The following is a 14,491-nucleotide window of genomic DNA, read 5'->3' on the forward strand; positions in this document are numbered from 1 at the left end:
TGTCGCGAGTAAAATAAAAAGGCAACAGTCATTGTTTTTCTTGGTTGCCTCTTTGAAGGGTCGACTGTTTTCTCGTTTTTTTTTAGTCAAGTTGAACATCGAGGTTATGTATATCACACATAAAGAGGATCATAAAGACCACCACCGTGACTGATTGGGTGGCTGATCAGGCCTGTGCTCTGATAATAACACTAATCACAAGCAAGGTTTTATTCAGACCCTATCAAAACTGTAGTATGTAATGGTGTACAAGGAAGGTACGTGCTACCATAGTAGAGACAGCTTTAATGACATCAAGGTGGGTGTTGTTTGCCTTACCACGATCTAACAAAGGGCTTACTGAGATGAATAGTACTTTTCATTGACTAGCGACCCAATGGTGTTACAGCTAGCAAAAAAGAGTTAAAAAATAACAACCGACCATGTCTATCATTCGAATGATGCATGTAGTAGTAGTAGTAGTAGTAGTGGTAGTGGTAGCCGCACTGCTATATACTTACAACAAATGCCAGCGACAGTTTGCCTAGGTGGTAGTACATTTGTGATCTCGGTTTCCGAAACGACCCCTCCGAGTGCGCCTATTCGTCATTGCCTTGTACCACGTACTATGCCGACTTGAAACAAACGGCTATTAGAATAAAAAGGGCTCGCGAGCCCTCCGTATGTTCGTTCTTTTCATTCACTTTTAATATAGATACAAGGGCAATTGCTAGGAACCGTGCAATGACAAAAAGAGAGACAGAGAGAAAGAAAGGCAGCATTGGCTACGTGACCATTAAGTTTAAAATTAGAGACGTGTGTCGTGGTCGCTGTGCATTGCGTCACGTTGCTGTCGATGAGGGTGTTGTGGTGTTAGGTGCCTCGGTGCCTCGGTATCACGTAGACACAGCTACAGTTTTGCCACATGCAGCTCTTTTTCTTGTCCCGCGCGTTTCATCTTTCTCTCTCTTTCCTTTTCTTCCTTTTCTCTCTTTCTCTCTTTCTCTCTAGTCCATTGAACCCCCTTGACATAGAGAATGAACATGACAGGCGACATTGAAACGCAAAACGAAAAGATTCTATTTTTGAACTTTAACCAAGACTTTAGTTGTGTGTCTGTGGGCACTGAAAAGGGTTACAGAATGTACAACTGTGATCCCTTTGGCAAATGCTATTCCAAATGTAAGTTATATAAAACCTTCTTTTGTTTTCTTTGGACCAGACCTATTTTTTGTCTTTTTGGTGGTTGGGTGGGGGTGGGGGCGGTGAGTGAAGGTTCCTACCAGTGTCACTAAAAAAACAACAACAACAACAACAACTTGCATCCATATCATGAGAATAGCGGACCGAGGTGCCAGTATCGTTGAAATGCTTTTTTGTACGTCGCTGGTGGCACTCGTAGGTGTAGAAGGCCAAGAAGGATTTACATCGAGACAGTTACAAATCATCAATACCAAGGTAGGGTCACCTTTCCCCTCCCCCTTGGAAATGGCAATACAACAAAAAGATCTTTTTATCTGATGCACAAAACAACAGAGACAATCGACCATCTGCGAACTTACGTTTCCAACAACTGTCTTGGCTGTCAAAATGAACCGGCGGAGGCTGATAGTCGTGCTTGAAGAACAGATCTTCCTGTACGACATTAGCAACATGAAACTACTTCATACCATCGACACCAGACCCAATCCAACAGGTAAGTAGGCCACACACACACACACACACACACACACCAGGAAAGAGAAAGGGATATCCTTTGGATGGAAGTGGGTCGTCGGAACTGATGGGCTGTTTTCCCCAAAAAGCTATCTGTGCCTTGTCACCATCGAGCGACAATTGCTATATTGCTTATCCATCGCGATCCTCTTCCACTTCTCCTTTCGCACCCGCAACATCGCCTACTACCGCAAGTTCTTCTTCCGGATACGTGTCAGGTGACGTGGAGATTTTCGATGCCCTGAGTATTCAGCTGGTCAACATTGTCCAAGCCCACAAGACACCGATCAGTTGCATCACCATGAATTCGGAAGGTACTTTGCTTGCTACTGCAAGTGAAAAGGTAAAAAGACTTTTCAACAAACACACAAAACAACGAGAGAAAAAACGCTTCTGACACCCCCCCGCCCCCCATTTTGTTCTGACACATAGGGAACCGTGATTCGCGTGTTTTCGGTTCCTGATGCAAGCAAAGTATATCAATTCAGACGTGGATCTTACCCAGCAAAGATCTATTCCATGTCATTCAATCTCGTCAGCTCGTTACTGTGCGTTTCGAGCGATACCGAGACGGTCCATATTTTCAAGGTTGCGACTGTAGGCGAGAATGGCAATAATGGATATGATCATGGATCCATGATGGAGAATCATGATGGTTATGGCAATGAGGATGCTGGAACCAGAGGACGTAGTGGAAGTGTAGGGTAAGGCGGAGAAGAGGGGGGACCACTCTTTATTTTTTGGATCTATTTGGGATGATGGCATGAGACTAAAAGAAAACTGATCTTTTTTAATGGGAATAGCCAAATGTTACGGCGTTCATCGCAGCATCTGGGACGAAACATTGGATCGTACTTGCCAGGAATGATTACAGAAATGTGGGAGCCGTCACGAGACTTTGCGTCGCTCAAGTTGCCTAGTGCTGGTGTTCAGAGTTTAGTTGCCTTGAGCAGGTAAAAGAAAGGATGGCTGTGCCCCCCCCCCCAAAATAGCATGAAGAATTAATCATGTATGTGTGTGTACATAGCACTACGCCTCAAGTCATGGTCATTACTTCAGAAGGCTTCTTTTATCAGTACAATATCGATCTCGAGAACGGTGGCGAATGCGTACTTTTGAAGCAAAACAGCTTACTAGGATCAGGCGATGACTTGAACGGTAAATTGGGTGCATAAGATACCTTCCTTCCTTCCTTCCTTCCTTCCTTCCTTACTCACTCATACACACGCATCCATCGTAAATAATTGCACACATGTACTACGTTTACTCTCTCTTCAACACTTGTTTCAAATACCCTTATTATACACACAGCAACATGTCCAAGAAACGCGGGAATGGCCCTCCCCCACCCCCTCTCCTCTGCTTACAGCTCTTTGTGTTCAATCTATCCATCTCGCTCACTTGAAATGTATGGTTTTCTTGAAAGCTATGTTTTGAAATGCACATATGTTTATAAAAAAATATATAGTATATATCAGTAGAAGTGATGATGGGATGGGATGGGGGCGGAGAGAGCGGGAAAAGATGTTGTTTAAATACATTATGAATATGATGCAAAGAACAGGACAAGTGATGAGACTACTTTTAAAAAAATAACGATGGATGCTGATTTACGATATGGGGGAAAAAAAAGAGGGCATGTGTGTGTTTTCAATGTTTTCGCTTCTTGTTTGGCTTGCCACCAGCAGCAAAGCCATCGCCCAGGATATCCTTGAACAACTCCTTTTTCTTCTCCAGACCCTTTTCACGCTCAACCCATTCATCGTGGCGTCGCTTATACAACTCGATGCGAACCGTCCAGAGGACACATTTACCCATCGGATGCTCCGCAAGCTCGCGTTCTCGTTTCAACAGTTCAGCAACGATCTGTTCCTTGACATTGATTTCCGCCACAGCCCAGATCCGGTCAAGGATGTGGCTGCCAAACTTGTCCTTGGCTATCTGGACATAATGTCCTTGCAAGTTCTTGATGATTTTCTTCTTCACCTTGCCACCCACGTACTCGGACGCAAGCATGGCTTCAAATGCACGCGAAGCTTGTGGTGAGAAGCACCATGGTAACGTGGTATCGGGTTTTTGAGATAAAAAGCTAAAATCAAAACTCAATTTTAGTAAAAATATATATATATATATATATATATAGACTGGGAGATAAATATCATCGTCCTTACCTAGTAACGATGTGTTTGTTGTGGCCTTCGTTCATCTTCATGATATCCTGCATTATCAACGAGCCTTGTAAATGGAAGGCTCGGGTATCTGACTTTTCCTTGTCCGAGAGATCTCGTACGTTCTAACATGACCCCGGAAAAACAAAGCATCAGTTTCCCATACGTTCTTTTCGTCCTGAATCACTGGCCAAACTTTTACCTCAATCCGTGTCATGCGCATCAAGCACAATACAAACAACTTTTGATCCTCATCGCTCTCAATCCCAAAAGCCTCACGCAACCACTTGATGACCTGTGTCTGCTGTGTATTCAATTTCGCCGATGCCTCCACAACGCTCCGGATCACGCCATGCTTGTTATTCTTCAACAAGGGACCAAAGCTGCTCTGAAGTTCTTGACACATGTCGGTGAACTGTTCCTGACTCCGTGCCGTCGACACTAACGTCTGCACAACAAAATTGGCGAGCGGATGTTGGCTATACTTTGCAAGTTTGCCCTTGAGATGCTTTTCGTACAGTTTGTTGTGTACCGACGCGGGTGCTACTTTGAGAATGACTTGCAAGAGTCGACTCCCGCCTTGATCACGGATCATGGTTTCGAACCACGATGTGCGTTGTGCGACGACGGATGCGTCCGTGTCTTTGCCCGTAGCCACGTCCCACAAAATACGATCCAGGAGTGCGGCAATGATCTTTTCGCCTTCTTTGTCATTGAAACTTTGTTCCATCTCCAATAGCAGCTAAAAAAAACAGGGGGAGTTTTTATCAGTCATCTCTCTCCCCTCCTTTTTTATACGTCTAGCCTCCAAAATTCTTTTTTTTGTTACTACATACCTGCAAAACAGGACTTGCTACTTTACTGACTGCAAAGACGCGCATTTCGGTATCGGATGATTTTGTGGCAAGATCACTGATCAATTCGCGTAACATGATGGTGAATGATTGCGGTACCTTGGGTGGAGCGTTGTCTTTGCCAGAACGCTTAGGGGAGGGGAAACAACCTTTTAGCAACAAACATCACCCTCTTCTCTCCTTTAAAACGCAGTTGAATTTATATATATACCTTGCCCAAGCCATTCGAGTTATGTGCCTGTCTATACTTGCCCGACTTTTTGCTTCTGAACCGACCACGATCCGCACCTTCTTCATCCACGCGTTTGCCAGCCAAAAGACACAACAAGACACGAATGGGATGGGATGCATACTGTTGCGATATAAGCGCACCCAATTCAGGCTTGATATCTTGACACATATCCAACACAAGCTGCTGCATGGATCGTAATTCTTGTTGTTCTCCTTCTTTTTGTGAATCATCATCCTTCATGTCGGTGTCCGGATCGTTCACTTCCTTGGTAATGGCATCGGCAGAAAGTGTCAACAGCGTTTGACATACGTGCGAGCCCCATTGATGCGAAAACAGCTCGACAGATCTATTCAACCCCGGAAATGGTTCAGTCCATTGTTCTCTAAACCCTTTCTTTTTTTTTAAAATTTTTTTTTACCGTCCACTAATACGATCGCCAAACACGCGTAATTGGAATCCGTCCGAGATTCTTAATAGTTTTTCAACAATAATGGCACACGAGGGATCGGTCACCAAGACAAGTTCGTTGCCTTCGACTTCTTCATAAACAGCATCAACGAACGATCGCAATTCTTATGGGAAAAATTGTTTAAGATCGATTAGCTCTCCAATAGTACATTTTATTTTTTTCCGATCCATGTCTGTGTCTCTCCCAAAGTATATCAAAGATAAAGGAGGTTGAAATATATACCTTCAGCAGTTTCAAAGGCAGGATTGTCAAGCGTTTCTTCAACGTTTTTGAAATAACCCAGTACCTCGGCATCAATCTCACCATAGATACTGTGGGCAGGAGGTGGACGAGCATACCCATCACTACCGTGTCTATTGTTGTTGTAGCGGCTTTTCGACGACGTATACTGTTCTATTTCTTCTCCTTCCATTTTCTTTAAAGTTGTATGAGATCGGGAAAGAAGGGTTCTTTTTGTGCCAGAAAAAATAATTCGTGGCTTTTTTTTTTTTTTTTTGGGTTGGCGGCGATGGGGTTACACTGAAAATGCAGATGAACAAATCCCCGCTCAACGCATAGTTTTTTTTCCTGGACCACCGAGAAGTACTGGTAAGAAAGAAAAAAACTTTGCGTTTGTGATGGCTCATGTCACATGATGACGTGCAGTAGTAAACAGTTGCCGCCAGCTCAGAAAGCATAAAAAAAATACCACAGACACTCTTTAATAATAAAAAACTATAAAGTGCTGGGCAAAGTGTTTCATGTGTGTTGTTGTATCGTGATTGTAGCCAAATGATGGAGATATCTCTCCTTTGTGAAAAAGCCATCCTCATGCTAAAACCAATGGTGCTCATAACTTGGTTTAAGAAAGCTTGTAGTTAGTCCGTTGCTATTTCCACAACCACAGTGTGGACCCATACGGTAGCACAAGATAGCCCGCCCTCGTCTTTTAGTTAGTAAGCAGTTAAGAAAAAACAGGCCAACATCATCATCATCCGTTGACGCCATGAAACGCACACAAATAAGGGCGATGATCAAGCTTGTTGATCCGTTTTAGTATGTGATGTGTTTCGTAACCACTTTCTTTTGTGGGGGGAAAGATTTGAACGAAAAGAAACATTCGGAGAACTTTCAACCCCACGAGTGCTGCCCCTATTAGGATGGGATTTCGTCACCGACCTTTGTCGAATCTGTGAAAGAGTGCTCTTTTTCTTCTTTCTTTCTTTTTTTTCTTGTTTCTTTCGCCACAAAAACAAATTAACACACTAAAAAAGATCATGTCGACCACAACAGGCTCGTCTGCACCTCGATTCCAAGCTTTTGAAACCATGGCCGGTCCCATTACCAGGGAACAGACTGTGGAAGAACGTTATGGCATTCCCGAGAACTTTTTAGAAATCGAAGTGAAGAATCCGCAGACCCATGGTATTTATACGTTTCTATTAGAATAGTTTTACCTATATTGAAAGAGAGAGAGAGAGAGAGAGAGACTCATTAAAACAACTTATTGTTTGAAAACAAGGCTTTGGTCGCAAGATGTATACCGATTACGAGATCGTTTGCAGGGTAAAGTTTCTTTTATCGTCGACAATCGTATTGAAAAAAAAAACAACAACGACGACGACGAACACACACCCTTTGCGAGAGCGCGCGCGCGCGTAGCTTGTTTTTTTTTTTGAGTTTACTACTACTACTACACACACACACAGATCTATTCAAACTGAAACGTGTATACATATCTAATATAGACGAATATTCCCGCATTCAAACTCAAGCAATCCTCGGTACGCCGACGATACAGTGATTTCGAATGGTTCAGAGATGTGCTGGAACGCGAGTCAACCCGTGTGAATATCCCACCGCTTCCAGGCAAAGTGTTTACGAATCGATTTGCGGATGAAGTGATTGAACAACGAAGAGAGGGTTTGGAACGCTTTTTACAAATGTAAGTCCCCAGGGGATTGATTTTCTACTGTGGTTTTTTAGGTATCGTTTATTAGGAGAGCAACGGTGACCGGGGGGCGGGGGAGAATAGATTGACTGGTTTTAGAAAACCACAGAGCTTAATAGTGTTTTTATCTTGTAGTGTGGCTGGTCATCCGCTCTTGCAGACAGGCAGCAAAGTCTTGGCCGCATTTATCCAGGATCCCAACTTCTCCCGCGATACGTACAACTACTAAAAAAAAAGAAAAAGAAGGAAACGAGTAAAACGGAGAGGATGGCCATCACACATAATATTCAATACGCACGCGACACACACACACACACACGCCATGCTTGAGAACTCTTGGAGATTTTTGATGGGGGAGAGACACCAGGTGTGTAGCAAGTATATGTCTTCTTCCCCGGGCACATATTTTTACCCTTAACCATCCATATACGCCACCCTATCAAAATGATGTTGCTTACCACTACTACTACTACTACTACTAGTTCTTGACTATAACTATATACTTTATACACACCGAATATACATGTGTCCCCAACCCTCCCCTTTGCTTCCTCCTTATTATTCCCCGCTTGCAAACGACAATGACAACAACAAAAACCAAGAAAAAACAATTAACTGTACAATATATTTTTTTTTTCTATTCTTTCTGTACACACACACACACACACACACACACATACACAAACTATTTCTTTCAATTGTTTTTTATTCGGTGAATGTCATCTTCAGTAGCCTTGATTTCTTCTAACAACTTGAAGTATGCATCTGCCAACGTCTCGAATTCGGGCCCCATCTCTTGATACGCTTTCAACTTTTTCTCGGCAAATGAAAGTTGGGTCCGTGCATCCAAGTACCGATTCTCTAGGATTGTCCTAATCGTGGTATAAACAAAAAGGATGAGTTTTTATCTCCAAACCCCACCGTATTTTAAAATATCAAAAAGTGAAGTTTTTACCGTAATGATTGCAGTGCGGCTACAAGTTCTGTGTCATAGGTTGCTAGTAACGTAGATACATGTAAAATTCTGGGGCAAAAAAAAAAAAAAAGTCGTCAGAACAATCCATTCATGCAAGGTCGTTCGTTTTTCTCATTATTAACACAGAAAAAGAAAACAACTACTACTACTAACTTGATACGTAATAAGAGGGTGTCAGTCAAGGCACAGTAATACGCATCAAACGATGCATTCCTTGTCTGCTCATAATCACACTTGAATTCTCGGATGATCGACCACACCGTGTCCAGCACCTCTAAAGTAATCTTTATGTCATAGATATATATGAAAAAGATATATTCAGCGATATCACACACAAAATAATAATCAGTGCACAAAATCATTTTTTTGTTTGTGTACCTTTACGAACCGCGTCACTAGCTTATTGAGTGATGCCCGTTTTGCGGGTAACTGAATGCGCATGCGCGTTAATTCTTGCTGTTTCACTTGGATCATGTGTACTACTTGATCAATATCGTCATCGTCACGGTCGTCGTCAGTGCCTATAGCACCACGACGATGAATGCTGTTGCTGTCGTCGTTGGGTTCTTGGTATATGGATGCGAGTTGATGGATTTCTTTATATTTTTCTTGTAATGCGAGGTCTACTTGATTGCTTAATTTTGATTTGATTTGCTAATAAAAATCCGTTATTTTGATGTTGGAATAATTTTAAATCAACTTATCTTCATACGTTACCATGGGAGGTACTTTAAGACCATCTTCTGTTAATCCAAATACTTGTTCTGCGTATCGTCGATGTGGTGGCTGTTGTTGTTGTTGTTGTTGTTCTTTGCATGATAATGAGGGTTGATAAAGTATACTTTCGATATATTGTTTTTCCTAAATGACAATAAAGTTTTAGAGGGCCTTTTTTTTTTTTTTTTGGAAAATGGAAGGGGGGGGGAGGGAGGGTTTCTGTTGGTGTGTGTTTTTATAGAACGAACCTGATCACTAAGTATTTTCGATCGATCCGGATCGCTGACCAACGATTGAATTTCGGATAGTAAGAGTCGTGTTTCGAAGAAAGGTTGAATGTATGTTCGTCGAAACTAATAGTTTTATTTATACAAAGAATTAGAAAAAAAAAACAGCAGCAACAACTCTCAATGCGCATAGATACAGAGAGAGACAATGAAATATAAAGTCGCGTATCAATATTATAGAGAGTGTACCTCTTCCATTTTACGTGTAATGTCCCGAGGTACAAAGTTGTGTGAAAAGTGATCTCGTTGAATCCGATCGACGATTGCAGTGTCATTGTAGTCCATGGTGTATTATATATACTTTATGTATTTGTGTTAGGAGAAGAAGGGAGAGATTGTGTGTGTGTGTGTGTGTGTGTGTGGTGGTGGGGGGTGTGGAGTTTAAGAAATGGCAGCCTTCCTTTTCTTTGTGTAGCCCTCTCTCTCTCTTTTTAAAAAAGTCACAGAATTATGCAAAAGTACAAAAATCTACAACAAGCCGAAGAATCTCTCTGCTATCATGGTGTGCGTATGTCATCGTTTTTTCCTTAAATGTATGGTCTTCCGAGAAAGACGAAGATCATTTTTGCGAAAAGGGGGGGGGGAAGAGGTCTAGGTTCTTTCTTTTTCTGTTCTTCCTTTTGCTCTGCCGCCCAAAATATGCAAGTGCGGACGCAGAGCTGCATCACTATGACATGTAAACCAATTCTTCTTTGGCCTTTGTCACTCTTTGGTAGGAGCTCCCTGATCCAATCAGATTTAACCAATGCTGCTCAATGACATCGGTGTTGTCTTTTTTTGGTACATATTTGCTTCTACACGTGATTCATCAATGACTTTGCAATCTCATAAAGTTTATGGGCGGGCGGCATGTAGAAAAAGAAAGGGGGGGGGGAGAGTGTAACGATGAATATTCTATGCCATTGAGTTGGGATCGGCCTTACAGTTTTACCGGGAGCACAGGGAATCCACAACAGAAATTAAAGAGATTAGTGACAACAGCAACAACCTGTTGCTATGGATGTGAAGACAACAATAACGATAACCCCTTCCCCTCTTCAATAGAACTTGGAGGAAATATGTTAACTTATTTAGCTGGGGGAGATGAAGAAAATGATTACGCTTTTACTGCTAGCTAGACTATACGAAATAAATGTTCTAAAATGTTCCAGATCCAAATTATCACCAGTACGCAGCAAATTACACGCATGCTCGTCGCCATCTTTTTGTAGATTGATGATTCCCAGGTACCGTTAAATAGAATTAGAACGGGCTGCTGTTCGACGCTCTCCTTTGAGCTCAGCGTCTTCATGATGAGTAAAACTGTTGGTGTCTTGTTGTAAACATTCAACCAAACACTTCCGAGGCGTCTCCAAGTTCACAAGAGGACATAGTGCGACGTATCCTGCTGCGGTATCATTGTGGATGAGTTTTAATAAAAAAACGAGAAAGAGATGCGTCGTAAGGTGTCGCTTTTATATATCAAAAGCCATTTGTAAATATTTACGGAATACGTAGTTCTTTCCGTACATCATTTCCAAGTCTCTGATAAGTGACAACAAAGGAGGGGGGGGAAGGGTTGAGGTTGCACACAAGACAAGTTACAACGTAAACAACTCTCTAACTTTTCTTCCCCACGCAGACACTTTTTGCTCCTAGTGCACATCTAGTATGTAGTGCAAAAGCAGCAACAATTAGTTATCCGTTAAGGTAAACGTAAAGAATGTATTGCACAGACCTTGGACGTATATAAAACAATATGAAAATTCACAGTGGATTCCCTGTTCATCGTATCTAGATTAACGGTGTGTACCAACATCATTGACCGAAATAAGGGGCTCCTGCATAGTGCTCATGTATGTGGCAAAAGTTATAGTCACGTTACTTGCAGTTATCGAACACACAGTATAATGAGTGACCTACACGCGAAACCCGCTTTTCATGTACTCTTTCCTAATATCCATCGAATCTTCTGTTTACTACTACAATTGTTGCTGCTATACTAAAATAGCATAATTACCAAAAAAAAAAAACAAAAAATGTCAGCAAAGCACCACAGAAACTTGCCTACGACATTCCTAACGCAACTACCTTTTGACATTCTCAACAAGATTTTTTCTCAACTCAAACAGCGCGATTGTATTGCCTGCGTCGGTGTCTGTCACGAATGGTACAATCACGTACCACAGTACATTACCCACATTTGGGAGTCCGTAACACTGTCCCAACGCCATCTTGATGCCGTATTGGACGCTAGTCACTCAAAAAGCACAATGTGTTGTCTCAAACGATGTCTTGGAAGTCATGTCAAACACGTTGAACTGGTTGGGTTTGAGTATGAGCTCGACTTGTATTGGATGATGCAGAACTTGATTGATTGGAGCTGTGATCAAATTCAAACGTTAGGTAAAAAAAAAAACTCGCATAATTTTTTATATGCCAAAGACCCATCTGACACTGGGTACCCTTTCTTCAAAAGCTCTCAACAATTGTGTCACAAAGGACCAAGTTGCCTTTATTCAACAGCTACACCAGCTGGCGTCGAATGATAATAATGACACACGTCTCACGCATTTGTCGTTAAAGAACCATCGATCCAACGTGGCGTTTTTCAATGTACTGTCCGCATGTCCAGCTCTTACCCATTTTACATACAAACCCGCCGATTCCGCAGTTCTGGTCGCTGCCATACACAATCAAGAGCCCCATGTTGACGAAACACTCATTATGATGAGTGATAACAGCAGTACTCGTAGTGGCAGTGGTAGCGAAGCTGTGTGTGAGCAACAACCGCGATCTTCAACAAAAGTAACAGCACCAAGGTCTGCCACATTTGACCACCTCATTTACTTGCATATAGACGTTTTGCTGAATGCACCGCTACGTCTTGAACCAATCCTGGAGAAATGCCCAAATCTTCGATGTTTCATTGGTGCATCTAAACGGATGGCTAGTCTATACGAGCACCACATGACGAATTTTGACACATCTGTACACCTAAGCGATCTCTTATGGTATTGCCCAAAGATAGTGTCGTACGTGGGGAACTGCACCTACAATGATGATGACTCGGATCCCAGCATCATCATGCTTCTACAACAAGAAAACCACCCACATACCATCACCAGCCTCGAACAGAACAGCGGTGGCTCGGATATCAAAGACGAAGAGAAAGAGGAAGCAGGTTTTCAAAATCTGTGTATATCTGATTTTCCATACTACGATTATACCATTCAACATTTACGTAGCAGAAACCAACAACGCATTATTCAATATTTGCATCTCACCCAGTACAGGACCGACACCGACAGCAATAACAACAACAGCGTCAGACAAAGTCCTATTACCAACTGGTCATCTCTTTTTCGATCCTTGCAAACAATGCCTCAGCTGCACACGTTCATATGTGATCACATCAGATTCGATACTCATTCGTTTATTACCCTGCTCAACGCCTGCCCCACGATCCAAAACTTACATATTCACAGGCTCCTACATAGATTGAATCAACGTACTCTCTTCCAAGCGTCATCATCCGCAAGATCATCATCCGTCCAATTGCAGACACTGCCCTCTCTCCGAAAACTCTGTCTCAAGCGCGTTTCATTTGTAAAAACACGTCTACATTACGACGATCCCGAAAAAATTTCATTGGCACCACTACTCGCTCGCATGCCTCGGTTAGAAACCCTCATCATGAGTAACAGAACGATCATGACACTTTCTGGTGGTAGCGACCATCCAGGGTACTTTGAGCCTTTGCGAAACCTAAAATACCTTGAGATCAGCCTTTCACAATGGCCGAGTTTGAACACACCACCCATCATAACGTCAGGTCTATTTCACTATCTTTCACATCACCAACAACAACAGTCCAATTCACCTTCGCAATCGTTGTCGTCAAACAACAACAACGCATTGAGCACGATAAAGTTAGATCGAATCAACTTTACCACCGAGCTACTCATGGCAATAGCACACGTCCCCACGCTTAAAGATCTCTTTCTCGCGGGTTGTTACCCATTCGGTTACAACGATGATATTGACAGCAATGGTCATGGCAGCAGCAGCAGCAGTAGCGATCGTGTGGTCCGGACCTTTTTAAGTACTCTGGGTGCTACAGCAAAAGCACTCCAAAGACTCAGGTTCGGTCCAATCACATATTTGTCCCATGATACGCTTGCCACATTGAACGGTGAAAGCTTTCCATGCTTACAAAAAATGACGTTTTTGCCCTGGACAAAAGTGTCTGTTCCTCCTACGTTGGTCCCTAACATTAGCCCAGAAAAACCATGGATACTGCCGACAAGAGTTAGCAAGCATGGCCTTATCACGCTATTACAGAATAGCAGTAGCAAGACTTTTCAAATGGTCATGTTTGCTGCCGCAACTTTAGTCTTGGACGACGATGACGACGAAAAAGATGGACAAGCAACATCATCATCGTCTTCTTCAAGGTCTTTTTCGGGTCAACACGTCAAAAGAAAATTGTATATCAATCCAAAAACACTTTTACATAAACGAAAACACTTGCATTTTCGTTTTTCCGTATTCTGTTATGATGTTCGAAAATTTGCTAAATTCTTCATTAATGGTAACTACGATGGCGATTTTTCAGAGATGGAATCCATCATTATCAAACGACGCCGGCTGTAGTGGTCGTAGGAGTAAAATAGACGATATTCGAGCAATAAAATAAAATTTTGGGAAAACGCTTTTAAAAGCGCATTGACCTACCTAGTACCTTGGCTGCAAATGTGTCGAACTGCCTCCACCTGAGAACATATCCGGCGCTCCAAAGGCAGCTCAATCTCAGGCGATCTCCCAAACAGATGGGCACATCCATTTAGGCTTTGATAGAAAGCCATTTGAAACGTGTTTTAAAACGATTCTACTAATGATTATATGTATTATAATAACCGGGATTATAGGCAACTAGATCTGGCCTGTAGAGTGCATGTCGTGCAGATCCTATGAGAAACTACAGTTTAAGCATACAAAGCTCGATCAACTTGTTCCAAGTCCAAAAGAGTTCCTGCTGTTGCAAGAAACTTTCTGATGTGCCCAGTACTGATATTGCTACGCTACGGGTTTCACAACACTTTGACATTGTATCAAACGGTCTGTGCATTATGCTTGCGTCAACCAGTTGCCCAGATATTATGTTTAGAATTGATCGAGTCA

The 14,491-nt window shown here is 42.3% G+C and overlaps 5 protein-coding genes across 5 annotated transcripts; 3 read left to right on the top strand and 2 right to left on the bottom strand.

Annotated features, from left to right (window-relative positions):
• Positions 1-927: 927 nt before the first annotated feature.
• On the top strand, positions 928-3,140 carry BDB00DRAFT_830267 (WD40-repeat-containing domain protein). The gene is made up of 7 exons (XM_053124014.1): positions 928-1,161; positions 1,322-1,437; positions 1,516-1,675; positions 1,785-2,038; positions 2,128-2,399; positions 2,499-2,648; positions 2,723-3,140. Exons 1-7 carry the CDS (start codon positions 1,017-1,019, stop codon positions 2,868-2,870), a joined length of 1,245 nt encoding a protein of 414 aa, XP_052978376.1. The 5' UTR covers positions 928-1,016; the 3' UTR covers positions 2,871-3,140.
• Positions 3,141-5,863, bottom strand: BDB00DRAFT_830268 (armadillo-type protein). Its single transcript, XM_053124015.1, has 7 exons — positions 5,641-5,863; positions 5,368-5,521; positions 4,929-5,295; positions 4,700-4,846; positions 4,066-4,605; positions 3,867-3,988; positions 3,141-3,784 (listed from the first exon to the last, which is right to left on the bottom strand). The coding sequence occupies exons 1-7, from the start codon at positions 5,828-5,830 to the stop codon at positions 3,346-3,348; spliced, it is 1,959 nt and encodes a 652-aa protein (XP_052978377.1). The 5' UTR covers positions 5,831-5,863; the 3' UTR covers positions 3,141-3,345.
• Positions 5,864-6,544: 681 nt separating this feature from the next.
• Positions 6,545-7,889, top strand: BDB00DRAFT_830273 (sorting nexin-3). Its single transcript, XM_053124016.1, has 4 exons — positions 6,545-6,822; positions 6,920-6,963; positions 7,146-7,342; positions 7,484-7,889. The coding sequence occupies exons 1-4, from the start codon at positions 6,675-6,677 to the stop codon at positions 7,575-7,577; spliced, it is 483 nt and encodes a 160-aa protein (XP_052978378.1). The 5' UTR covers positions 6,545-6,674; the 3' UTR covers positions 7,578-7,889.
• On the bottom strand, positions 7,746-8,853 carry BDB00DRAFT_830277 (HAUS augmin-like complex subunit 4). The gene is made up of 4 exons (XM_053124017.1): positions 8,703-8,853; positions 8,478-8,608; positions 8,304-8,372; positions 7,746-8,220 (listed from the first exon to the last, which is right to left on the bottom strand). The coding sequence occupies exons 1-4, from the start codon at positions 8,796-8,798 to the stop codon at positions 8,043-8,045; spliced, it is 474 nt and encodes a 157-aa protein (XP_052978379.1). The 5' UTR covers positions 8,799-8,853; the 3' UTR covers positions 7,746-8,042.
• A 2,493-nt stretch (positions 8,854-11,346) lies between these two features.
• On the top strand, positions 11,347-12,179 carry BDB00DRAFT_789069 (uncharacterized protein; the record flags this gene model as incomplete). The annotated part of the gene is made up of 3 exons (XM_053120852.1): positions 11,347-11,713; positions 11,943-12,115; positions 12,168-12,179. 3 exons carry the CDS (start codon positions 11,347-11,349, stop codon positions 12,177-12,179), a joined length of 552 nt encoding a protein of 183 aa, XP_052978380.1.
• Positions 12,180-14,491: the final 2,312 nt, after the last annotated feature.

This window comes from Zychaea mexicana (assembly GCF_025766255.1).
Source record: "Zychaea mexicana strain RSA 1403 chromosome Unknown BDB00scaffold_51, whole genome shotgun sequence".
Taxonomy (NCBI): Eukaryota; Fungi; Mucoromycota; class Mucoromycetes; order Mucorales; family Lichtheimiaceae; genus Zychaea; species Zychaea mexicana.